The sequence below is a fragment of the Octopus sinensis genome, linkage group LG11, assembly GCF_006345805.1.
Source record: "Octopus sinensis linkage group LG11, ASM634580v1, whole genome shotgun sequence".
Classification (NCBI taxonomy): domain Eukaryota; kingdom Metazoa; phylum Mollusca; class Cephalopoda; order Octopoda; family Octopodidae; genus Octopus; species Octopus sinensis.
This window is the reverse complement of record NC_043007.1, coordinates 74129118-74154310: the sequence shown is the minus strand read 5'-3', so window position 1 is coordinate 74154310 and position 25193 is coordinate 74129118. Positions and strand designations below refer to the sequence as shown.

General features: G+C 37.7%; 1 protein-coding gene across 3 annotated transcripts in view; it reads right to left on the bottom strand.

Annotated features, from left to right (window-relative positions):
• The window catches only part of LOC115217169 (sodium/potassium/calcium exchanger 4-like), a 217029-nt gene that overhangs the window by 112443 nt on the left and 79393 nt on the right, over positions 1–25193 (bottom strand). For 2 of the 3 annotated variants that reach the window (XM_029786794.2, XM_036507716.1), the window contains exon 3: positions 508–828. In XM_029786794.2, the coding sequence (XP_029642654.1) occupies positions 508–787 (280 nt within the window). In that variant the 5' untranslated portion in view covers positions 788–828. Of the gene's footprint in view, positions 1–507; positions 829–3821; positions 3826–7424; positions 7436–25193 lie in introns of those variants that run through there. The other variant, XM_036507718.1, reaches the window with a different exon arrangement.

Below are 25193 nucleotides of genomic sequence, written 5' to 3'. Positions count from 1 at the left end.
ATCGTATCTAGCAGCATGTATTGAGAAAAATAAATATGTTATTGCTGATAAACTTAAATTCGCACTCCTTCGGTTACAATGACGCGGGTTCCAGTCGAACTGATCAACAGAACAGCTTGCTCGAGAAATTAACGTGCAAATGGTTGAGCACAGGCACGCGTACCCTTAACGTAGTTCTAAGAGAGATTCAACGTGTCACAGAATGTGACAAGGCTGGACCTTTTGAATCACAGGTACAACTCATTTTTACCAGCTGAATAGGCTGGAGCAAAGTGACATAAAGTGACTTGCTCAAGGATACAACGCACCGCCGGGAATCGAACAAAAGACCTTTTGATCGTGAGCTGAATATCCTAACCTCTAAGCTAGGTGCATTCAGAATTTATGGATTTAGACATGGTTGCGATAAATTTTGATAACTTTAAATGGTAAATTTTATCAAATAGAATGTATAAAGTAGTTTTTATGTTGGTAAATTTGAAGCACATAAATTTGAGATTTACTGACCGGGAGAGCTGCAGAGGTAAGCTGGTACTGATGTTATATTCTCAAATAATGTCGATGTACGAAGATGAGTAACTGTGCTTGATATCAGTGGAAGAAGTGTGGAGTTAGTTAATGCTAGTATTGCCGAAGTGGCAATAGATGTAGTACTGGTAGTTGTTGAAGTTGTTGTGTTTAAGTGGTGAGCTGTAAGGTTAACGGCTGAATCCTCCAGTCTTACTTGATGAGAAGTGGATAAATCAAATGAAGATAACATCGTCTTTACGCTGTCATTCAAAGCCATCTTTATCCAATTTGCGTAGACTTCGGCAGTCTGTTAATGAACTGAAAGAGATTAAGAAGAATATGTTTATAAATCCATCAAAGAATTTCATGTTTTGTAATTGAAAGAGAAATAATACTGTATCACAAGAGTTCGTTAAAGCAACTTTCTTTGTATATATTGTTAAGTCATTCTGTTAAATGTCTTTATAAGAATAATTTCCTTTTAAAGATGTAAATAATAGAATATCTAAGTTATACGAGGTCTGATCAATAAGTATGCGGACTGTTGCCATAGTAACGAAGCTAAAGCACGCAGAGTAAAGCCGCTTGGCAAAGATTGACCTTGAACTCTGCTGTGCATTCGCACTAAGTTTAAACGTTCTAGTTCACTTCTGCTGTTTACAGCAGTGCTTGGAAGGAAGATGTGTAGCGTGTGATCGTCGCATTGACCATGACAGAGAAAGTTGTCATGGCGATACCTGCTAAGAGGCCTACGCAAAGTTGCAGAAAGTGTATGGAGAGGAATGTATGAGCCGCACACAAATGTACGAGTGGTTCAGACGTTTTCAAGACGGCCGAAAAAATATCGATATTGAAGAAAGTTCTGGGAGACCCGAAACCAGCAGAACTGAGAAAGACATCGCTGGTTTCGGGTCTTCCAGAACTTTCGTCAATATCGACATTCGGCCATCTTGGAAACGTCTGAAAACCTTGTACATTTGTGTGCTGCTCATACATTCCTCTCCATATACTTTCTACAACTTTGCCTAGGCCTCTGAGCAGGTATCACCATGACAACTTTCCCTATCATGGTCAATACGACGATCACACGCTACGCATCTTCCTTCCTAGCACTGCTGTAAACAACGGAAGTAAACTAGAACGTTTAAACTTAGTACGCATGCACAGCAGAGTCTCATGTCAATCAGTGCTAAGCGGCTTTACTCTGCGTGCTTTAGTTTCGTTACTATGGCAACAGTCCGGATACTTATTGACCAGACTACGTATAATTCATTTTATCTTAAGAAGACATCTCGCTTTAAGGTTTTCCTCGAATTTGCAGCTGAACCAAGAAATAATTCGTCTGTTGCATTGCCTTTTCTTTTGTAGGTATGGTTGTGTGGTTAAGCAGCTCACTTGACAGCCAGGTGGTTCCGGGTTCAGTCTCACTGCGCGACACCTTGGGTAAATGTCTTCTTCAACCGCCACGGACCAACCAATGCCTTGGTGAGTGAATATGGTAGATAGAAACAGTATAGAAATACACACACACACACACACACACACACACACACACACACACACACACATATAATATATATATATATATATATATATATATGTGTGTGTGTGTGTGTGTGTGTGTGTTCCCTCCCACCAGCACTTAACAACCGGTGCCGAGTTGTTTACTTTGCAGTTCGGTATTAAGGAATAAGAGAATAAGTACGTTTAAGTACTGGGGTTTTGTTCACTTAAACCATTCAAGGTGTTGCCCCAGCATAGCCGGAGTCTAATGACCGAAGCACGTGAAGGAAAAATTAACTTTTTAGCTATACAGATATAACAAATAATATCCAAACTCGAGATAAACGATAAAACACATACAAAGGTAATAGCAGCGCAATGAAATTTTTTTTTTTGATACACAAATTTGGAAAATCTCACGTTGGAAATATATTTTATAAGATATTAGATGTAAGATATTTATAAGATATTAGATATAAACATAAACACATATAGGATATATAAAGGAAATAAAGTGAAAATCTTTATGATGCTGTAGCCCCCAGCTTTTTTGCTGTCCAATAAATCAATAACGTATATGTTAATATGGCTTCTTGCACCAAACAAAATATGTCTAACTTTCACTTTCATTTTCACAACTACTTTTACTTACGTCCTTGTAAAAAGGAGCAATAAAACTGAGCAAAGTCTATTGCCAGCAGCAGAGCGATAATATACTTGGTTATAATAAATAATTCGTAATTCAATATTCGACTGCTTTAAACTGGTTTTCTTTCTTTCTTTGCATTCTCATTTGATGTTCCTATACATGCATGTTTAATATGCTTTAATCATTAGAGATTCTTAGCGTCAAAAAATTGAATTATTTCATGTGGCTGTGTGGTAAGTAGCTTGCTTACCAACCACATGGTTCCGGGTTCAGTCCCACTGCGTGGCACCTTGGGCAAGTGTCTTCTACTGTAGGCTTGGACCGACCAAAGCCGTGTGAGTGGATTTGGTAGACGGAAACTGAAAGAAGCCCGTCGTATATATGTATATATATATATATTATATATATATATATATATATATATATATATATATGCATGTGTGTGTTTGTGTGTCTGTATTTGTCCCCACCCCAACATCGCTTGACAACCGACGCTGGTGTGTTTACGTCCCCGTAACTTAGCGGTTCGGCAAAAGTGACCGATAGAATAAGTACTAGGTTTACAAAGAATAAGTCCTGGGATCGATTTGCTCGACTAAAGGCGGTGCTCCAGCATGGCCACAGCCAAATGACTGAAACAAGTAAAAGAGTAAAAGAGTAAAGAGTTATAAATAGCAAAATGTTGGTTTCAAATTTTGGCGCCAGGATAGCAATTTTCAGTAGCATGGCTCTTATGATGTCCTTCTTCACCCTGAGCAAGCAAAACCTTCAATGAAACTGAGGACAGGGACCTAAACATTGAAGATGAATGTTCGGCACCAACATGTAAACAAACGTTTTATAAGTCAAAATTAACCAGAAACCACTGGAATCCGTCATCACAAAAGCCTGTCTATCAAGATTCTATGAAAGGCGAGAATAATTCTCTGAAAACAGAATAATTATAAGCGCAGGGGTGGCTGTGTGGTAAGTAGCTTGCTTCCCAACCACATGATTCCGGGTTCAGTCCCACTGCGTGGCACCTTGGGCAATTGTCTTCTACTGTAGGCTTGGGCCGACCAAAGCCTTGTGAGTGGATTTGGTAGATGGAAACTGAAAGAAGCCCGTCGTATATATGTATATATGTATGTGTTTGTGTATCTGTGTATGTCCCCCCAACATGGCTTGACAACCGATGCTGGTGTGTTTACGTCCCCGTAACTTAGCGGTTCTGCAAAAGAGGACGATAAAATAAGTACTAAGCTTACAAAGAATAAGTCCTGGGGTCGATTTGCTCGACTAAAGGCGGTGCTCCAGCATGGCCACAGTCACATGACTGATACAAGTGAAAGAGAAAAAGAGTAAAGAGTAATGATTACGACATAGCCTACGTAGTTGTGAGGAAAATACTGCATTAGCTGCTATAGATTAACACAGTAGAGAGAGATCGATATTTCAATGTATTGATATGCTGCTCCATATGAACGTTAAGTTCAACCGTAATAAAACAATTTAGTACTATAAGTGCTACTAAAGCAGATTCTGGAAGAACCCGGTCAGAATGTCTCACTCAGCTTCTATAGAATTAGAACAACTGACTTGAATTTGGAATAAGAATATCACACAAAAAAGAAATCTTAATTCCTTGTTATAAGATATCCTTAAGAAAATACATGACGCATGGTAGAAGTTGGTTAGGACTATGTACCACAAGAGACATATCAGGGAACAAGATAAAAACATTGCTTTTAAATTTCAAAAATCCCCGTTAAACCACTTCTAGAAAGAAATATAAATACAATTTACAGAATTCAACAACACCACAATTACTAACAGAGACATTGCAGTATATATAATTTCTTTACTGCCCACAAGGGGCTAAACATAGAGGGGACAAACAAGGACAGACAAACGGATTAAGTCGATTACATCGACCCCAGTGCGTAACTGGTACTTAATTTATCGACCCCGAAAGGATGAAAGGCAAAGTCGACCTCGGCGGAATTTGAACTCAGAACGTAACGGCAAACGAAATACCTATTTCTTTACTACCCACAAGGGGATAAATACAGAGAGGACAAACAAGGACAGACAAACGGATTAAGTCGATTATATCGACCTCCAGTGCGTAACTGGTACGTAGCGGCAGGCGAAATCCCGCTAAGCATTTCGCCCGGCATGTTAACGTTTTTGTGAGCTCGCCGCCTTTCAGTTTCTGCCTACTAAATTTATTCGCAAAGCATTGGTCGACTCGGGGCAATAGTAGAAGACGGTTTCCCAAGGTGTAACTGGTACTTATTTAATCGACCCCGCAGCGATGAAAGGCAAAGTCGACCCCGGCGGAATTTGAACTCAGAACGTAACGGCAGACGAAATACGGCTACGCAATTCGCCCGGCGTGCTAATGTTTCTGCCAGCTCACCGCCATATACCACCCAACAACATAATTGCTTGGGATTCCATATTCAACAAAATAATTGTATGAGTTTCCATATATGTAACATTGAAAAATAGAACCTATTTTAACACGTCTAAAATTGCCAATCAGATAAAAAGTAGAAACAGTCGCAGCAGACACAGTCGGCCGATACAATAGAGATCTAAATCAGCATCTAGTAGCTAACAAAGAAAGTAAACCAAGAAAATAATAAAGAAAGTGAACCAACAGAAACAGGAAATAAGTCAACATTTGTATTCAACATTAACCAGAAACAAGCCGTACCAAGCTGTTTAGAAAAGTATAGAGTCATTGATACTGCTAATAGCTAAATCAGTAACGCTATAGCAACAGCCATATCACGTGTCACATTAACAGTCTCAAGTAACATTTAGCCACACTCTAACAATAAGTAAATTCACTTCTCAAACGGTTTTCCATAACCAGCTGTCAAAAAGCCTCTCTACTAAACGAAATATAAGATATACACCTTTTCGCTTAAAATACTTAAGTTAACCGCTTTCCCCTTAAGAAATCTGAAAAACATTACGAAAATTCAACTTCCGCCTACCAAAAGTTCAGAAGATGACAGAATTATAAGTATACACCTGAAACATTTATGGTACGGAGTGATTATTGCACTCATCGAGATTTTCGAATATATCTGGATGGTTTAATAGCAACGTCGTGGATCTTTTCGGTTTGAACGGCAGTTTTTAACATAATTTCTAGGTAACTAAAAAATTTTAAACTTCGTATACTGGTAGAATGTGCTTATAAAACATCTTTTTCTCTTGGCTTTATTGAGAAAAGTCTATAGTTTGTAAGATATTTGTTGTTGTTTTTTCTTCAATTTCTGCAATTTCAACCATTCACTGATGTCTATTGAGATAAAAAAAAACATTCTGTGCCGTATGAATATGTCCCTCGTTTAAGAAACAGATTATGTTTATTTACATTTCTGAAGAAATATATTCTTCCCCCACCCTAAACCTAACCCTAACCCTAACTAACCCCAACCCTAAAACAGATTGAAATGCAATAGATCGATACTAGGGTCATAACTATGGGTGACAATTTCATATGACACCACTAGAAAAAACTGTCGTTCAAACCGAAAAGATCCAACGTTGTTTTGGGTTCAATCCCATGGTGTGGTACCTTGGACAAATGTCTTCTACTTTAGCTTCGAGTTGACCAATGTTTTGCGAGTAACACTCGGTTGATGGACACCCTAAAAAAGCCCGTCAATTGTATGTATGTATGTATGTATGTATGTATGTATGTATGTATGTATGTATGTATGTATGCACAATACTCGTGTCATAAAAACGACACTTTAAATAAAGAAGCTGACATTTGATAAATGGTTGGACATAACACACATTCCATATATTTAATATAGACTTGTTACAACGCATCATATATTGCCGGGTTTGATTATGATCAAAGTTCATTTGTCAAAAGTAGTATATTATATCAATAATCAATGTAAAATGCATTTCACACACACACACACACACACACACACACACACACACACACAAGCACACAAACATACATAAACACGCACACACATAAGTATCATTATGACACGTCCTACATGCAACGTTACTACTGTGCATCATACATACACCACTAGATACAAATTTTATTCAATGTACGTTCACTGCATATATTTCATATGAGTGCATGCATAAAATACATCCCAGTTTTCATGTACTAAAATATACATATTTATACATTATACAAATTATATTTCTAACAAAGCATATCATACATCATTACTGAATATAATTTAAATGTTCTTCCATTGAGTCTGTTTATTTTTTTTTCCGTGGATGTAATTGGAATAACATATCTTTCTTAGTTTTTTAATATAACTACAGTTTCACTTATACACAAAAATTTTCGTTAGTCATCACGTCTTTTATGTATCAACTTGTATAGATAGTTCTGTCCGGTTTTTAGTATATACTAGCAGCATAGCCCGGCGTTGCCCGAGTATGTAAGAGCCCCTAGTAGGCAACGACTAATCCCAATCTAGTCCTTTCCCTCTGGGGAACGAAGGCGCATGTGTAGGTTGCAATGTCTTCTCTTCACTCGAATACTTATGTGTATACGATGTTCCTAGCTGTCCCTTTGGGCGATAAAAAGGTCGAGTTGTGTCCCCTAGACAGAAAATGTGTTGCATATAAAAAGCTTTCTTTTTCAGAACTGGAGGAACTTTTCAAAATTTTCGCTGCGTTACTTTTGAATTATGACATTGGGCTATGTGTGTGTCAAGTTTCATCAGAATCGGTTGAAAGCCGTGGTCAGGGTGAGGGTACAACCTCACAGACACACAGACAGACAAACTGCCGTTTATATATAGAGAGATTTAAAAATAAAAACATAATATTGGTTTCAAATTTTGGCACAAGGCCAGAAATTTCGGGGGATGGGGGCAAGTCGATTACGTCGATCTCAGTATTCAATTGATACTTATTTCATCAACCCCGAAAGGAAGAAAGGCAAAGGTGACCTCAGCGGCACAACATGATATTTAATAGTGCAAACTTTAAATAACTGTATAATTTCCTTCAGTTTTATCATTTTCCCATCTATTTGTAAGTTTTCGAATGCCTAATTTGAAAAATTCCGTTGGTTTTGAATAAGTATAAGTATATAATTCAATTTCTATGTCTACTCTGCTAGCTGTCTTTTCCTCTCTAAATGGTCTTGCAAAGATCTAAGTAGATGACGTAGCAAAGTCCTGAGAATATGTTGAGTGTGGCAGTTTTTCCACCCGATTTATTGCAGAACATTTTTAGTGACTTGTGCAGTCTGAAATCGAGCATTATCTTGATAACCGAGAACCTCCACTCACTATGATTTATTAAGGTAAGACGTTATATATCCAAAGCAGTCTTCGAAATGGTAAAGTTACTGTTAGAAGACTTCAAAAGTGATTGCTTGATACAGCCCTTAAAAACTGAAGATGAATAATTCCTTCCACATTCTTCGAAATAATAACATTTTTTTTTTTAGTTAAACCACTCTCATGGATGCTATACAGTTTTTTTTTATTAAAAAAATTTGGGTTTAGATACAAACTGCAACGCCTCTGTCAACGATTTGCTCCCGAAAGGGCATGAAAATCAATTTTCCACCACTTTGTAACTTTTCCCCTCTCCAAATCATTATGAATGGTCATAATGCTAATTTTTTTTTTTCGCAACTTTCACGGATTCCCATGACACGATAATCATGAATTTGAATTAGGAGCTTGGGTCATAGTGAAACTTTTATTAGCTGATTACACCCCCACGGACGCCACACCAATGGATGCGTTGCAGTTACTCTCTTGATAGAACTTAGTGATCCTGACCGCTGATCTTCTAGGATTCCCCCGCTCAACATCAATGTATGATGCACCGTTGGCTCTCTTCAGCTCTTCTGCTTTCATAATCCGCCATACTGCAGTCCTATGACTTCACCATATCCTTGACAGGGTGGCTGAACGGGTGCCATGCCTTGCCAAAGAGTAGCCCGTAGCTATGCAAGGCACGATCGTGTTACTCCGTGAGGTATTTTCAGAACACCCGCATACCCATAACATTTAATTCAGTTAAAAAAAAAAACTCTCACTTTTAAAGCAGGATTTCTTGCAAATGTTGCTTCAACAATTCGTCTCCCAATTTAGAAGGATGCCGTCATCGAGGTTTATCAAACAAATTGAAATTACCACGTCTGAATTTTCCAACCCATTTTCTGCAAGTTCTTTCATTCTCTTCATCTTGACCATAAGACTTTGGGGCACATTTCTGGTTGTTTGGCGTGCATTATAAACTTGATAAGACTTATGCATTATAATATGACGAATATGCATTTTGCTTGATTCTATGATGGGTTCTATGTAGGGGAATATTAATAAACTAAAATATGGTTGTTACTCTACTGGATGCTTCATGAAACGATTATGTATCAGTGAATGCCATTATATTTATAGCTTTTACCAAATAACAGGTTTCAATAGCTTCAGACTCATAATCCGACCCAAGTTTCTTATTTCTTTATTGCCCACAAGGGGCTAAACATAGAGGGGACAAACTAGGACAAAAAAAAAAACGGATTAAGTCGATTACATTGACCCCAGTGCGTAACTGGTACTTAATTTATCGACCCCGAAAGGATGAAAGGCTAAGTCGACCTCGGCGGAATTTGAACTCAGAACGTAGCGGAGGACGAAATCCGACATAAGTTTCTAGTCATCCTGATGCAAGCTCAGATTAGTCTTCCTTCTCGCGCAGATACGAACCCACCACAATGAAAGTCACTATAGAAGATAAAGATAATGGCAACGAGCTGGCAGAATCGTTGACACGCCGAACAAAATGCTTTGCAGCATTTCGTCCGTCTTTACGTACTGAGTTCGAATCCCACTGAGGTCGACCTTGCATTTCATACCCTTCGGGATCAATAAATTAAGTACCAGTCGAGCACTAGGATCGATGTAATTGACTGATCCCCTCCCGCGAAATTGCTGACCATGAGCCAAAATTTGAAACTGTTATTGAAAATAAAGTTGATACACACCACTGTGCATTTTTGTCCTTGAAAAGAGTTGAACTTGTAACCTCTTTCGTTAGTTTTTACCACTTAGCTTTACCACTGAGCTACGCGTCATTTAAGAAATCATGCAAATAGGCGGGAGACAGAAGAAAACATGCGCGCGCACGCCACGATGTTTAATATAGATGTTCGCAGGACATTGATATGTAGTTTAGTCTATGTGAGAAAAGGATAAAGAGACAACATATTAAAAACAAAACCACAAAAACTAGATATATTTTCGATGGTTTAGGTGCAAGTTATATATATATATGTGTGTGTGTGTATATATATATATATACACACACACACACATATATATATATATATATATATATGTATGTATGTATGTATGTATATCCATCTGGCAACCTAGCTTGCAACCTATCTTTTTTCTTTCTCTCTCTCCTCCTCTCTCTCTCTCCATGTATGTATATATATATATATATATATATATATATATATATATAGAGAGAGAGAGAGAGAGAGAGAGGAGAGAGAGAGAGAGAGAGAGATAGAAGGACAGACAGAGCAACTGTTAGTAGACAGAGAGGCAGCAGACATAGAAAGATAGATAAATAGAACCCCCCCCCACACACACACACACACCGAGTTTGAGAGAGAGTTTATATTTTGTTATTAATAAGGTCTTCATAGTTCTTTATTTATATATTTTTTCTCTGAGTAAATCTATCCAGGCCAGGCGTGCTCTCAACTAACGATTTTCTATTTAGTTTTTCTTTTGTGTTCTGTATTATTATTATAATGTGCTGCAATGGCTTCTTGCTTTAAATGCATTCAACATTAATAAGGAAATAGGAAAAAAATCGTTTCTAAAAAGGATTGAATTCGAACATAGTCGTGTCTTCAATATATCTTTCAAACAAAAGCCTCTATCTATCTATCTATCTATCTATCTATCTATCTATCTATCTATCTATCTATCTATCTATCTATCTATCTATCTATCTATCTATAGATAGATAGATAGATAGATAGATAGATAGATAGATAGATAGATAGATAGATAGATAGATAGATAGATAGCCGATAATAGGCTATAAGACTTCAGCAATTCATCGTATTTCGTCTTTGGTTCTAGACCTTCTAAGGTATAACCACTGACCACAGAGCACACTGTCAGTTCCAGTGACAGACAACACCAGCAGCATCAGGACCTCTATCTCTATCTATCTATCTATCTATCTATCTATCTATCTATCTATCTATCTATCTATCTATCTATCTATCTATCTATCTATCTATCTGTCTGTCTGTCTAAAATAACACACACACACATATATGGGCGCAGGCATGGTTGTGTGGTAAGAAGCTTGTTTCCCAACCACTTGGTTCCATGTTCAGTCCCACTGTGTGGCACCTTAGGCAAGGGTCTTCTACTATAGCCTCGGGCCGACCAAATCCTTGTGAGTGGATTTAGTAGACGGAAACTGAAAGAAGCCCACCGTATATGTGTGTGTGTGTGTGTGTGTGTATCTCTGTGTCTATGTTTGTCTCCCTCCGTCTCTTGACAATCAGTGGTGACGTTGTTTACATCCCTGTAACTTAGCGGTCCGGCAAAAGAGCCCATAAAAGAAGTACTACGCTTCAAAACCATAAGTCCTAGGGTTGATTTGTTCGACTAAAACGCTTGAAGGCGGTGCCACATCATGGCCGCAGTCAAATGACTGAAACATGTAAAAAAGAAAAAGAGATAAAAAGATATGATAGAGATAACAACTAAAAGATGTTTCTTAGTTTACTTTTTGGAGGAATTGGTGTCGTCAGATGATATCTCAATAATAATTGGGTAATTCAATCCTGAGCCATAATAGCCTCCCGTTGGTGGAACCATACTAAGTATGAGAGTCTTCTTACAGAAGACTCCCACACTTAGTATGTTTCCATTCAAAGGCTTGAACCCATCCTTCTTCCCATGGGGCTGTAAGCTTGGTCAATATTATTGTCTTTGCCTTTTCAAACTATAAACTACAGGGTTGTCCGGACGACAATACCTTATGAATCTTACATATATGGGAAGCACTCCGTCGGTTACGACGACGAGGGTTCCGGTTGATCCGAATCAACGGAACAGCCTGCTCGTGAAATTAACGTGTAAGTGGCTGAGCACTCCACAGACACGTGTACCCTTAACGTAGTTCTCGGGGATATCCAGCGTGACACAGAGAGTGACAAGGCCGGCCCCTTGAAATACAGGTACAACAGAAACAGGAAGTAAGAGTGAGAGAAAGTTGTGGTGAAAGAGTACAACAGGGATCACCACCACCCCTGCCGGAGCCTCGTGGAGCTTTAGGTGTTTTCGCTCAATAAACACTCACAACGCCCGGTCTGGGAATCGAAACCGCGATCCTATGACCGCGAGTCCGCTGCCCTAACCACTGGGCCATTGCGCCTCCCTTACATATATACCATTCTGCCTAAACAACGGATCTACAAATTCAATATCCCTACATATCTCACATCTATTTTCTTTCCTCTACTTCACTCTCTATTTTGTATCCCATTTAAATTAATTATTACTTAACCATCCTCTCACACCGTCTCCGATGAAGGGATATAATTATAAATATCTTGGAAACAGCTGTAAGACCTTCTATCTATAAATGTTCTAATATCTACATAGCCATGGCTTTTTTTTTATCTCATTACGCAAAAAACTTTTCATGTAAATATATATATATATATATATACACATACAAAAAAAAAAGTAAATTTCGAACGCGGAATAGCTGTGGAAACAGCTTCGAAGAGAGGGTAGACACCCTAAGGGGGCAGAAAAGAAAAGCGACCAGCAAGCGTGTACGGATAATCGAACCTTGTACCTCTCAAATTCCGTCTAAGTGGTCTGTACCATTAGCATAAGCACCTCCTGAGTACAAATGTCTTTTATAACACTAAATGTTAACTTTTGGAATCTGAGCCCATTTTCCACACACACACACACACACACACGCACACACACATGCACACATACGTACATGTATGTACGTATGTGTGTGTGCATGATTGTTGGTAAGAAGCTTGCTTCCCAACCTCATGGTTCCGGGTTCAGTCCCACTGCGTGGCACCTTGGACAAGTGTCTTCAACTATAGTCTCGGGCCGACCAAAGCCTTGTGAGTGGATTTGATTGACGGAAACTGGGAGAAGTCTGTTGTGTATATGTATGTATGTATGTATGTATGTATGTATGTATGTATGTGTGTCTTTGTGTCTGTGCTTCTCACTCCATCAGCGTTTGACAACCGCTGTTGGTGTGTTTAAGTCCAGGGGTCGATTTATTCGGCTACTACCCGTCAAGGCGGTGCCCCACTATGGCCGCAGTCAAATGACGGAAACAAGTGAAAGAATGAAAGGATAAAAGAATATGTATAGGCGGACAAGGTGTGCAGTGCTTACCTTAGACAAGTGTGTAAATATATAATTATTAATCATAAAAAAATAAATACTGAATCATTAAGAAAATGCCTACCCAGACAGCAAGTCTCTGACGTTGATAATGAGTTAAAATACGGGTCTTTGAAGAGTTGTTGGGTTGACTTATTCACCGTTCAAAGCTGCCGAAGAATTTTAGCTGAAACTAGCTTTCCCTTCTTTTCTAACTAATTCCACTGTTTGAATTATGTGTATTTTTAATGTTAGTTCAGTGTTTGTATATCGATTGTATTTCCATATTGATTCAGTCAACTTTGAATCTACACTGAAGCGTAATATTATAACAAGGAAATATTTATTTAATCTGTGATGGTTATTTTATTTATTTTAAACTATCTCTAAAGCCCCTTTGATGATGTGTTTTAGTTTATGAAAAATTGGCCCCTAATTTATAAAGTTCATGTTTATCTTCAATAAATAATACGCATTAAATGTCATTCTATGTTAGTTAATTATTGATTATTTACACGAGGAGAAAGCCTCGGTTTGAGAGATAGCATAGTTGATTAAATCGATCTCAATATTTCTTTAGTAGTTTAGCTTGTAGATGACGCTTAGTGAAATTCTCTCTCTCTCTCTCTCTCTCTCTCTCTCTCTCTCTCTCTCTCTCTCTCTCTCTCTCCTCTCTCTCTCTGTTATATATAACATAAATACGGACGTAGCAGATAACAGCTAGCCTTCGATAGCTTGGACCCTGTTGTGTCCACTACTCCGATTGGTTGGTATTGGCTCAATTTGTCCCTTGCTCTATTGTGCGCCAATATGCAACCCAACCAATCGCAACCTGATAAGGTCCCGTGACACAGTTTTTTCTAAAGCTCCGTTTGAGCCGATAATAGGCTATAAAACTTCAGCAATTCATCGTATTTCGTCTTTAGTTCTAGACCTTCTAAGGTATAACCATTGACCACAGAGCACACTGCCAGTTCCAGTGACAGACAACACCAGCAGCATCAGGACCTCCATCTCCATCGCCTTGGTCTTCTTAACGACGCCAACAACATCTCTACGTACACCGCAACATTCGCTCAGGTTCAACTCCTCGTGAATTACTTCAAAGTGGTTAACAGAAAGTACAACAACCTGTGAGATCTTCCGGTATCAAGTGATCGGCAGTGGCATAGTAGCCACAACCGCTTACACGACACGTGCTTCAACCGGCTCTGCTTCTACGCCACAACTTCTTGTTACAGCTCTTCAACTATTGTGTACCTTACTAGGAACTGGTATTTATCTTCATTGTGTCTGAACTTCTTCTAGCGTCCTATTGTAGACTCTTTCAATGCTCTGTATTTTATTTCACATGCATACACCCTTGCTTGTACACACATACATATAATGTATGCATGACGGCCTGTCTATTGTTATTTTTATATATGTACTTATGTTGCACACACAGACACATACATGTTAACACATAAATAAAAGCTTCTCTTAAACATTCTACGGTTATGTCGTCTTTCTTTTCCTTCTGGCACTTGTACTCATTTATCCATTTTGCTTTTATTGTAAGCGACCGTGCGGTGTATTAAAGGAGCCATTCATTCATCACCTTTCCTATCGCACGGTCGTTCTACAAGCTTACCGACCCTCAGAAGGTTGAACACTAAAGTCAACCTCAGTCCGTGTACTTTAAATTACTTTGGTAGCATTAGATAATAACTGTGAAGGTGCTTGGTCGTTCCAGCGGTCTCAGCCATGCAATCAAAAGCGTAGTAGCATATCTAGTGAGGGCGATGGGGCTGGTCCGCTCCAGGCGGCGCTTTTCTGTGGGAGATACTTTTGGGGTGTGCTGCATAAGCCTGAAATAGGAGACAGAGTGCGAGTGTGGAAAACTTAAGAGCACACATTATTGCTACGTCACTGCACCTACAGTAACTTTGTGAGTGTTTTGGCTAACCTCAAAATCCTTTAGAAGGGCACACCAATGTCCTCTAGTGCAATGTATACTTGAAGTAGAGTGTTTGTTCCTTTATTTTGCATTTATTTATTCAGTATTTTGGGTTTTTTTTTTACATTTTGAAACCATCCTTTACTGTTTACTATAATGAAGATGGAGAGCTTCTAACAATGCAAAAAAGTAATCTTTAAATATGTCAGGTTACTTAACTTTCCCTTTCTGCATTATTTGAAGTTCTTTTCCATTATTTTATTATTTTACTTCAGCATCAAAACGCTTCAAGCAAGCGACAGTGCTCTTCTATTTACTATGAATTATGGTATATTTTTTTTTATTTAGTTGGGTTTGTTTTCTTTCTATTTCTTTCATTTTCGTTTTGTTTTTCTTTCAACATATCCAAGACAGCAGGTGAGTTGTTTTCCTTAAACTCCCCCCCGGGTTAACTGACGTCACATCATTTTTAAATCACCGGTAAATAACGTCGATTCTACAGGTGAGGTAGATTCGACAGATTTTATTGTTGAATTCATTGCAAAAAAATTAAATTAAATTTTTAAAAAAAAAAATAATAAATAAATAAATGAATAATAATAATAATAATAATAATAATAATAATAATAATAATAATAATAATAATAATATAATAATAATAAAGATAGAAGTTTCAACAACTTCGGGCTTACGTTCTAAATCGAGATACAAAATCAGAAATAAACCAAAATATAAAACAAAATTCCCTACATTCGGTTGCATCTCTTTTGTAGTGCATTATTAACAATAAAATATTTTTAATAAACAAACTTCCTTTTTGGAATTAAACGAATAAATTCTACAACGTTGTCGTTCTCGTCGTAAACCTTACTAAACTTGACCGATGTCAGGTGGTGTGTGGAGTGCAAAAGACATAACTAGAGAGGTCTGGGAGGTGGTTGTTGAAACACCGAAAACAACTCGTTCCATTTCTGACTCGTCGAAATCATACGGTTGGTTGGTGCTTACAAATTCCAAATAATTTCGATATATTTAGAATAGCAGTGCACGAGGCGGAAAAAAAACAAATTTACATTATATTTAATTTCATTAAGCTATATTTAATTATTTACCTTATTACATTTTTATGAATACAAATTGACTAATATATTCAAATATAATTATTTATCATTACATTATATTTAGTTTGCCACATTACATATAATTAATATAAGAAAACAAATTAGGGCGGTGAGCTGGCAGAATCGGTAGCAAGCCGTGCAAAAATGTTTGTAGGTATTTCGTTTGTCATTTTGTTTTTGTGTGTCCTATTTCTAATTTTTGCAGACAATATCACTTTTATACTTTATTTGACTCGTGAGCAGAACTCATGTCTGGAAACCTCCTGACATACTTAGATTGTTGAAAAAAATCGATAATAGTGCCCTTCCATAGGATCCTTCTATCTACTACATATTACTAATATTTTATTCAAACAACCCAGGGGAAATAGCCCATACCACCTGCAGATTTTAGCGAAGCGCTCAATATTTGATTCTTACGATCAGCCGACCTAATTCTGAATTTCACTACACATAGTTTTGAACTGCTAAACATTATTATTGCACTTTCTTAATTTGAATCTTAAACCTTAAAGGCTTCATTCATACATTTCTATACATACATACTTTTTTCAATTCCCATTACTCCGATAATTCTGCATTTTTACAGCTACACTTTTTCCATGACAGTAGATAAATTTTTTTTATTCCACAGAGTATTTGTAGTGACTTCATCCAGGCATAGCGTGGATTCGATCCTTGATTGCCAAATTTCACTTCAACAGCACTTTTCTCACGGTAAAACAATAGTTTTTCTGCGAATGACAGCAGTTTACATTTCCCAGATGCCTTCGTTAAGCAGAATGATGTCTTTCCCTCTCACCAACCTTCGAGAACCTCTCTCACCAACCTCCGGCAATCTTTCTCGCCAACCTCCAACAATCTCTCCCTCCTCCAGCTGACAGTATTTTGTACTTTTTCCTGACGGAAAATACACCTTTTGTGGCAGTTATAACGAAATTGCTTTCTTATATCAGAGTAATAAAGCGTTTCAATAGAACATCTTTACCTCCGGGAATTACCGGGTACACCAGCTATATGTATTCCAAAGGTTAAACAGAAAGAACACAACGAAGGGAAAACTTAGACGAAAACTGAGCGAAAACATAACGGACGGAAAAAATAACGAAGAAAAAAGGATAAACATGATACAAGGACCATTCGCTGCGGATTTTTCTCATCAGTTTGTTTCCGAGGCGTCTTCGTGATATATATATCCTTTGTCCATGTGTTCTACAACCAGCCATGAGGTCTTTTCTTTCTCCACTTTAAAGGGAGGTCATAGGCCATCGGCCATTTGGGCCTGAAGAGACGCAGTAAAGCTAAGCACTTTATGGACGTGAAACCCAGGGTAATCCCCATAGAACTATCTTTATCTAATTACTCTACTGCTGAACAACTTAGAGTGTGCTTCTCTTTCGGATTTATGATTTACTGACGATATATATATATATATATACATATACATATAAATATATATGTACATATATATATATATATATATATATATATATATATATATAATATATATATATATACGACGAGCTTCTGAACAGTTCCCATCCACCAAATCCACTCAAAAGGCTTTGGTTGGCCCAGGGCTACAGTAGAAAACACTTGCCCAAGGTGTCATGTAGTGGAACTGGACCCACTACCACATGGTTGGGAAGCAAGCTTCTCAGACATACAGCTACGTCTGCTCACACCCTCATATGCTTGTCCGAGGAGTATGGGTAGATAAGTATGTGAGCGAGATAGCAGTCGTAAATGCATCAGACAGATTGCAGTGCGGTGTCTGCTCTGGTTCTCTGCTGTCTGGGTTCAAATCTCATAATGTCAGTTTCACTTTTTATATTTTAGGATTCAGTAAATAGATAGGTGTGTGTGTGTTTCTGTAACGAAGCGGTTCGGTAAACAAAACCGATAGAATAAGTACTGGTGTCGATTCATTCGGCTAAAAATTCTTCAAGCCGGTGTCCCAGCATGGCCACAGTCTAATGATTAATAATCCTTTCCCAAGGTCTGAAATTTTGGTGGATTAGACTAGTCGATTACACTGGCCCCAGCGCTTCACTGGTACTTTATTGATGCCGAAAGGATGAAATGTAAAGTCGACCTCAGAACGAAAAGACGGACAAAATGCTGGTGTGCATTTTGGCCTTCACGCCAACAATTCTGCCAGCTCGCCACCTTACAGAAAACATTAACAATAAAATAAGAAATTAGTTTCAAATTTTGGCACAAGGCCAACAAGTTCGGGAAAGGAGATAAGTCGATTACATCGACCCCAGTCCTCAACTGGTACTTATTTTATCGGTACCGAAAGGATGGAAGGTAAAGCTGACTTCGGCTGAATTCAAATTCATAACGTCAAGACCGATAAGCATTTTGGCCGGCATGCTAACAATTCTGTCAGCTCGCCGCCTTAAAGAAAATATCAATAATCATAACAAAAAGATATTAACATGGCTGTAGTGAGGGTTTTCATGACCTGGGGTCAAAAACTCTCTTGACGCCCCTGCTTTAACTAACAGGCCTGATAAGACAGTAGAAATTTCGCACCCGCCCTCTATAGACTTGCTCCCGAAAGGTGAGTGCCTCTCCACACGCAGTAATCTTCTCGTTTCCCCTGTGTTAATCTACAGAATACTATTCATCTATATTTACAACTTCTATATTGGATGAAATTAATATAGGAAATTACTTTGCCATAACATGGACGCCTCTTGTTGTCAAAACTATAAACAGCGACTTGTTAGAAAACCAAATACTGATTGCTTGATTAAATGTTATGTATAAGCTTTATACAAATTGTTTAAAATCAATTCCCCCAGAATTAATTCAAGTCCAGCACGATTGTAAATGGTAAGCAAGTAACGGTGAGGTGGTGGTGGTGGTGGGGGGGGGGCTGTGTGGATTTGCGAACAACTTTTAATTAATAAAGCTGTTATATAATGTAATGTGATAAAGGGAAAACGAAACAAAATAAAAGAGAAAGCTTTACTGCAATAGGGATGCTTACATAAAACTGTTTGATTTTTCACGCAGCATCTGGGAAATTGCACACTTGTTGGAAATATGAGGTGCCATTTAAAAGACTTAGTCCCAGTTAACGATACCCATTCTTCAAACCGAAAGTGTCTTTATACTTCTGTTTATTTTGACACAAAACCCATTATAGTTTCTTTTACAAAACACAGCGATTATATGTTAGGTTAAGAATAATGAGAACAGCTATTGTCATACATTTCATTTGTCATTGATCAAGCCATCAACATCATGCAGAGAAACAACTAGACTTAATAACGAAGTTTTCAACTGATTGATGTAGATATAGAATTTGGTCAAAGAAACATTAGCATTAAATTGTTGCATAGGGAAAAATAGCTGCAACAAAACAAGAAATATTCATTTCAATCGGCCATCTGTCTCCTCAGATTCAATCAACGATTGCAATAAATAACTTGATATTTATGAAAATGACATAAATGAGATTCATTGAAGATATATATCTTTCATATATTCCATAGATCAAGACTGTTGAAACAGCTGCGGTTAGGAATTATGTCACTCGATACCTGTTTGAATTTCATGCAACATGATATCGAGTTTTTAAAAGAGTCGATAATTCTTATTTAGAAGAGTTGCCGATATTTATCACCTGGTCAAAATGAAAACATTTTCTAAAAATGTCCTGCATTTGGAAAGAAATACCAATAACGTTACACAAAGAACCATTTGTCATCAATTCGTAGTTTTAAAAAGAAAAAGAGTAGAAGTTGCTGTAAAAGCGACGATAAAATTTTTTAGCTGTCGTCTGTTGATTGAGACGAGTGAATGTGAAAGAATCACGCGTGAACATGACAATATATGTATAGATAAACTGTGTTCATAAGACATGACAGAAAATATAGGCTTAAAAAAATATGAGCTAGAGCATTCTTCATATAAAATATATTTGTGACATAGCATTGATAGGAATGTTTGGGATACGAAGATATTAACAATCTACTCCTTCAACATCAAAACCGTCCTCAATATCTCAACATCAAGTAGAAACTTCTACATGAATAGTGATATTGACGGACAATTTTAGAAGAGACAGTATGAGGGAAGAGATTTTATACATAACAGTCGTAATGTCCTATCGTATCATCCAAGTAAAACATTCTATACAATAGCAAAAACAATTACATCATCCATATTTTAAGAGTAAAGACAGCTGGGGTGGAGCGCCCCAACAAAGCACTCGAAACTAATGATTTTCCTTGCAACCTCTGAACTGGTGGACTCATACACAGATCTACTTTATCTGAAATCCAAATGTATGTGTGGTGTGTGGACTTCTATACACATTCGTGGGAGAGAAGAGGGATTAGGCTGGCCACCAAGTTGAAGGTGTAACAAGCAGCTGTACTGCTTTTGCTACTGTATGCCTGTGAGACTAGAACGATTTACAAAACGGCACGGCAAAAGGCTAAGCCACTTCTACATGACCTGTCTGAGAGTGCTGTTGAAAATCACCTGGCAAGACAAGGTCGCAGACACGGATGTACTCTCTCGAGCTGATCTGCCAGGCATTTACACACTGCTGAGGTGTGCAAATGTCAGGTGGGCAGGCCGTCTTGTGCAAATGCCAGACACACGACTCACCAAGAGACTGTTTTAGAGCGAACTGGCAATCGCACGTAAGGTGACAAAGAAAGCTCCTCATTGATACGTTCAAAGCCTTACTGGGGAGGTTTCAGATAAACACCTGGGAAACGCAAGCACAAGAACCGCCCTGCCAGCCGAATTTGCACCAACAGTGGTGCCACCTCCTACGAACGGAACAGGATTGCAAGGACACAAAAGATATCACAAACTGCGCAAACCCAGAGCCAACCCCTCTCCTTCTGTCCCAGGAAACTTCTAATGCCCGACCTGCGGTAGAGCCTTCCATACATGCATCGAACTGATTGGCCGCAGCTGAACACTCGGTGACCCGTCATCTCTCCCATGTGATGTACTTGGTCATCTTCGAGAACGACAGACCATCTAATTAATTGTGTGTGTGTGAGTATGTGTGTGTGTATATGTGTGTGCGTGTATATATATATATGTGTGTGTATATGTGTGTGTGTATATATATGTGTGTGTGTGTGTGTATATTTTGTCTGCAAATCTAAGGGAGATCATGTTCTAAGCATTACAAAAAGAAAACAGCCCTACCCCAATATGGTTGAAGTCAACATCTTTTTCAAAGCTAGTCACCAGTTCACACATGATGAAAGATTCCAAGTCTTTCTCTGTTTAAGCAGAGAGCTTTACAACTGATGATTCACTAAACTTCTATAGTTTGAAAAATAGGTAAATGTACGAAGATTTATATGATTGTTTCTCCTTCAACTGGTTTAGAATAAACAATGGGAGATATATTTGTATTGCACTTCCTATAAATCAACTGTTTTATTTATCTTCCTCTTTATTGTTGTTCTTTAATTGTCATCGGCCATTGCTTTTAAGTAATCTACCTTTCTTAGCCAACACAAAGCCACCTTCGTAAAAGTTCTGAAAGCTTAAAAGCTGGTAGCAGTCGACACAAGCCAAACACTGAATTTACTGAAGAAAGAGGTTCTTTGATATATATTCAGTTTTCTATATCAAAGGCAGGTTCTTTGCTTGTTTTTGCTTTGGTATTTCGAATCTACGGTTGTTTCTCAATTATTTTCCTTCAGTTTCGACATGACGTTAGAGATAAGAGAAATGGATATAACTGTTTTGGCCCAAAGCCAGCAATTCTAGGATGCGCGGGGGTAGTCGACGACATCAACACCAGCGATTGACTGGCATTGATTTTATCAACCTCGGCGACATTTGAACTCAAAATATAAAACAGGAAAAAATACCCCCGAGCATTTTGTCCGATGTACTAACAAATCTGCCAGCTCGCCGCCTTTTATATTGAGACAACAATTTCTGGTGGTAATTTAAGGTAGATTTAGAGCAATTTGTAGAAGTTCTAGTCCATGATATTAGTCTACACTGGATTTCGGTCCAAACTGTTTTTCAGGCAATTATAAGCCAAGTAATGATCAGATGTAGTTTGTCACCATTGTAAGAGATTAAGAAAGCGTCATCAACAAATACAATTTGTCTAAGGAGGGTTTCGTAGAGCTATCTCTTAATGAAGCAATGAGTAACTGCACGGAACTTTCTACTTGTTCTAATGTACGGTAGGATCTCTTCCATGAATTTATAAAGGCGATGTTAGATAATAATTGATGATAACAAAGACGGTTGACGAAAGAACAACGAAATTTTGTTTAACAGCCCTGTTGGTGAAAAGGACTTGAAAGAATGTCCCATAACAGCTTAATGAAACACTAACGTTCTAATATAAATATCTGAGGATGCGTTTTAGACAGTTTTATGACCGGATTCCAAACTGGGGTGCAGAAACAAAGTCCTCCCACCACACCTTCCGGTCCAACATCACTGCCTGGAGGTCCTGGATACATTCCCAGCCAGTTTCTGCAATCAAGTTGTTGATGTACGAGTAACGACGTTTTTCTCTTCTTACATCAGCATGAAGTGGGTTCCACAAGACTAATGCAGTTTGCGCCTCATTGCAAATCAAATATGTGTGTTAGTTGACCGAAGGTAATGTTTAGGACCGAGTTAAGGCGGCGAGCTGGCAGAAACGTTAGCACGCTGGGCGAAGTGCGTAGCCGTATTTCATCTGCCGTTACGTTCTGAGTTCAAATTCCGCCGAGGTCGACTTTGCCTTTCATCCTTTCGGAGTCGATTAAATAAGTACCAGTTGCGCACTGGGATCGATGTAATCAACTTAATCCGTTTGTCTGACCTTGTTTGTTCTCTCTGTGTTTAGCCCCTTGTGGGTAGTAAAGAAATAGGTAATGTGTGGAACTGAGTGGATAAAGAAAAGGAAGATCTTCGTTCATATTTAGCATCTTAAATCAAGTCTCATTGGATAAACCATGGTCTACAAAGTTATTCGAGTAAACTCCTTCCCGACCAAGTTCAAAAGGAGATGAATTTTTAATTTCTACAGCCCATGGTCCTTTAGGTCTTTTAGGTCAGGAAAACTGCTAATATTTTTGTCTTTGTTTTCCAAAGTGACCGCAATGTTTAGCTTTTGCAATACGGAGAGACTTTCAATATGAAAAGCTACATTTAGCACATAATTTCCTGGAATACAGTTTCCTGTTCAATTCGGTCCATCTCTCCATCTATGTTCTGATATTAGTGTGGTTTCCTGGTGTTAAAAGTGATTTTCAGAGGAAATGTTTAATTTTATTTAAATTTATGAAGCTTCTTAATTAACCCATGTAAAGTACATCCAGGGCATTGAGAAATTTGGAAGTCATTTAGTTACTTGGAAGAAATTTGTCGAATTTCACTGCAAGCGACTTTTGATGGCTCTCTTTGGGGGAGATATTATCAATATTTGATGAATGCGAACTCATGTATTTTATGACTGATTCTGATACAAAAGATGTGATCTCGAGAAAAATATATATGAATACATCAATATAAATAAAAGTTCTATAAAACCGAGGAAATAATCTGTCTGAGAAGAGTCTTTCTAATTATATTATTGGCTTCAATTTCATATTCTTTACACGCACACATTTCCTGTACAAATGTCTGATAAAGATCAATATACCAAACCACATAAAACAAGATATTTTCAAAGTTCTCTACATTCCCCATTATCTTTACTACTAAAACAACAATAGAATAGGAGAATTTCTCCATATTTAATACTAAATTTCTCCCCAAAATACGCCGAAATTTGTAATTACCCCATTACTTTCTTTCTGCTACACATGTTTGTATACAGAGAAAATATCAATGGGAATCGAGGTTCAATAACTTTGAAACCAATGCAGCATCCTTTTTCAATGGAACTCATTTGATGTCTTTTGTTTTGCGACTTTCTCCGCCTTTTCAATGGGGTTTTCTGTGATTTTGTAGGCAATTTCAAAGGAACATATAAACTGAAAACTGCTGCAGATTGCGATAGCGTTATGAAATGAAATGCATGCAGTTCGCTAAATCCATACATACAGTAGATGCATGCATACATACATACATACATACATACATACATACATACATACATACAAACATACATACATACATACATACATACACACACACATACACATACATACATACATACATACATACATACATACATACATACATGCATACATACATACATATATACATACATGCATGCATACATACATACATACACACATACACATACATACATACATGCATACATACATACATATATATACATACATGCATGCATACATACATACATACACACATGCATACATACATACATACAAACATACATACATACATACATACATACATACATACGTACATACATACATACATACATACATACACACATACACATACATACATACATACATACATGCATACATACATACATATATACATACATGCATGCATACATACATACATACATACATACATACATACATACATACATACATACATACATACACACATACACATACATACATACATACATACATACATACATACATACACACATACATTCAGACACACACACTCACACATACATACATGCATGCATACATATATACATTAATGTTTGTCTTTGTGTCAGTTATAGTTGTTTCAAATTTTAGCACAAGGCCAGCAATTTCGGGGGTGAAAATAGATTACATCGACCCCAGTGCTAACGATTTGAGTTATATTTTTTATTCTTTTGTTTCAGTCATTTGACTGCGGCCATGCTGGAGCGCCGCCTTCAAGGGTTTCTTTTAGTTTAGTCAATCAAATAAAACCTAGGACTTATTTCTTAAGCCTAGTGCTTATTTTACTGTTTTTTTGCCGAACCGTCAAGTTACATGGGCGCAAACATACTAACATCTGTTCTCAAGCGGTAATGGGAGGAGGGGCAAGCACAAACACACACACACACTCACACACGTATATGTATGTATGTATACGACGGGCTTCTTTCAGTTTCCGTCTACCAAATCCATCCACAATGCTTTGGTCTA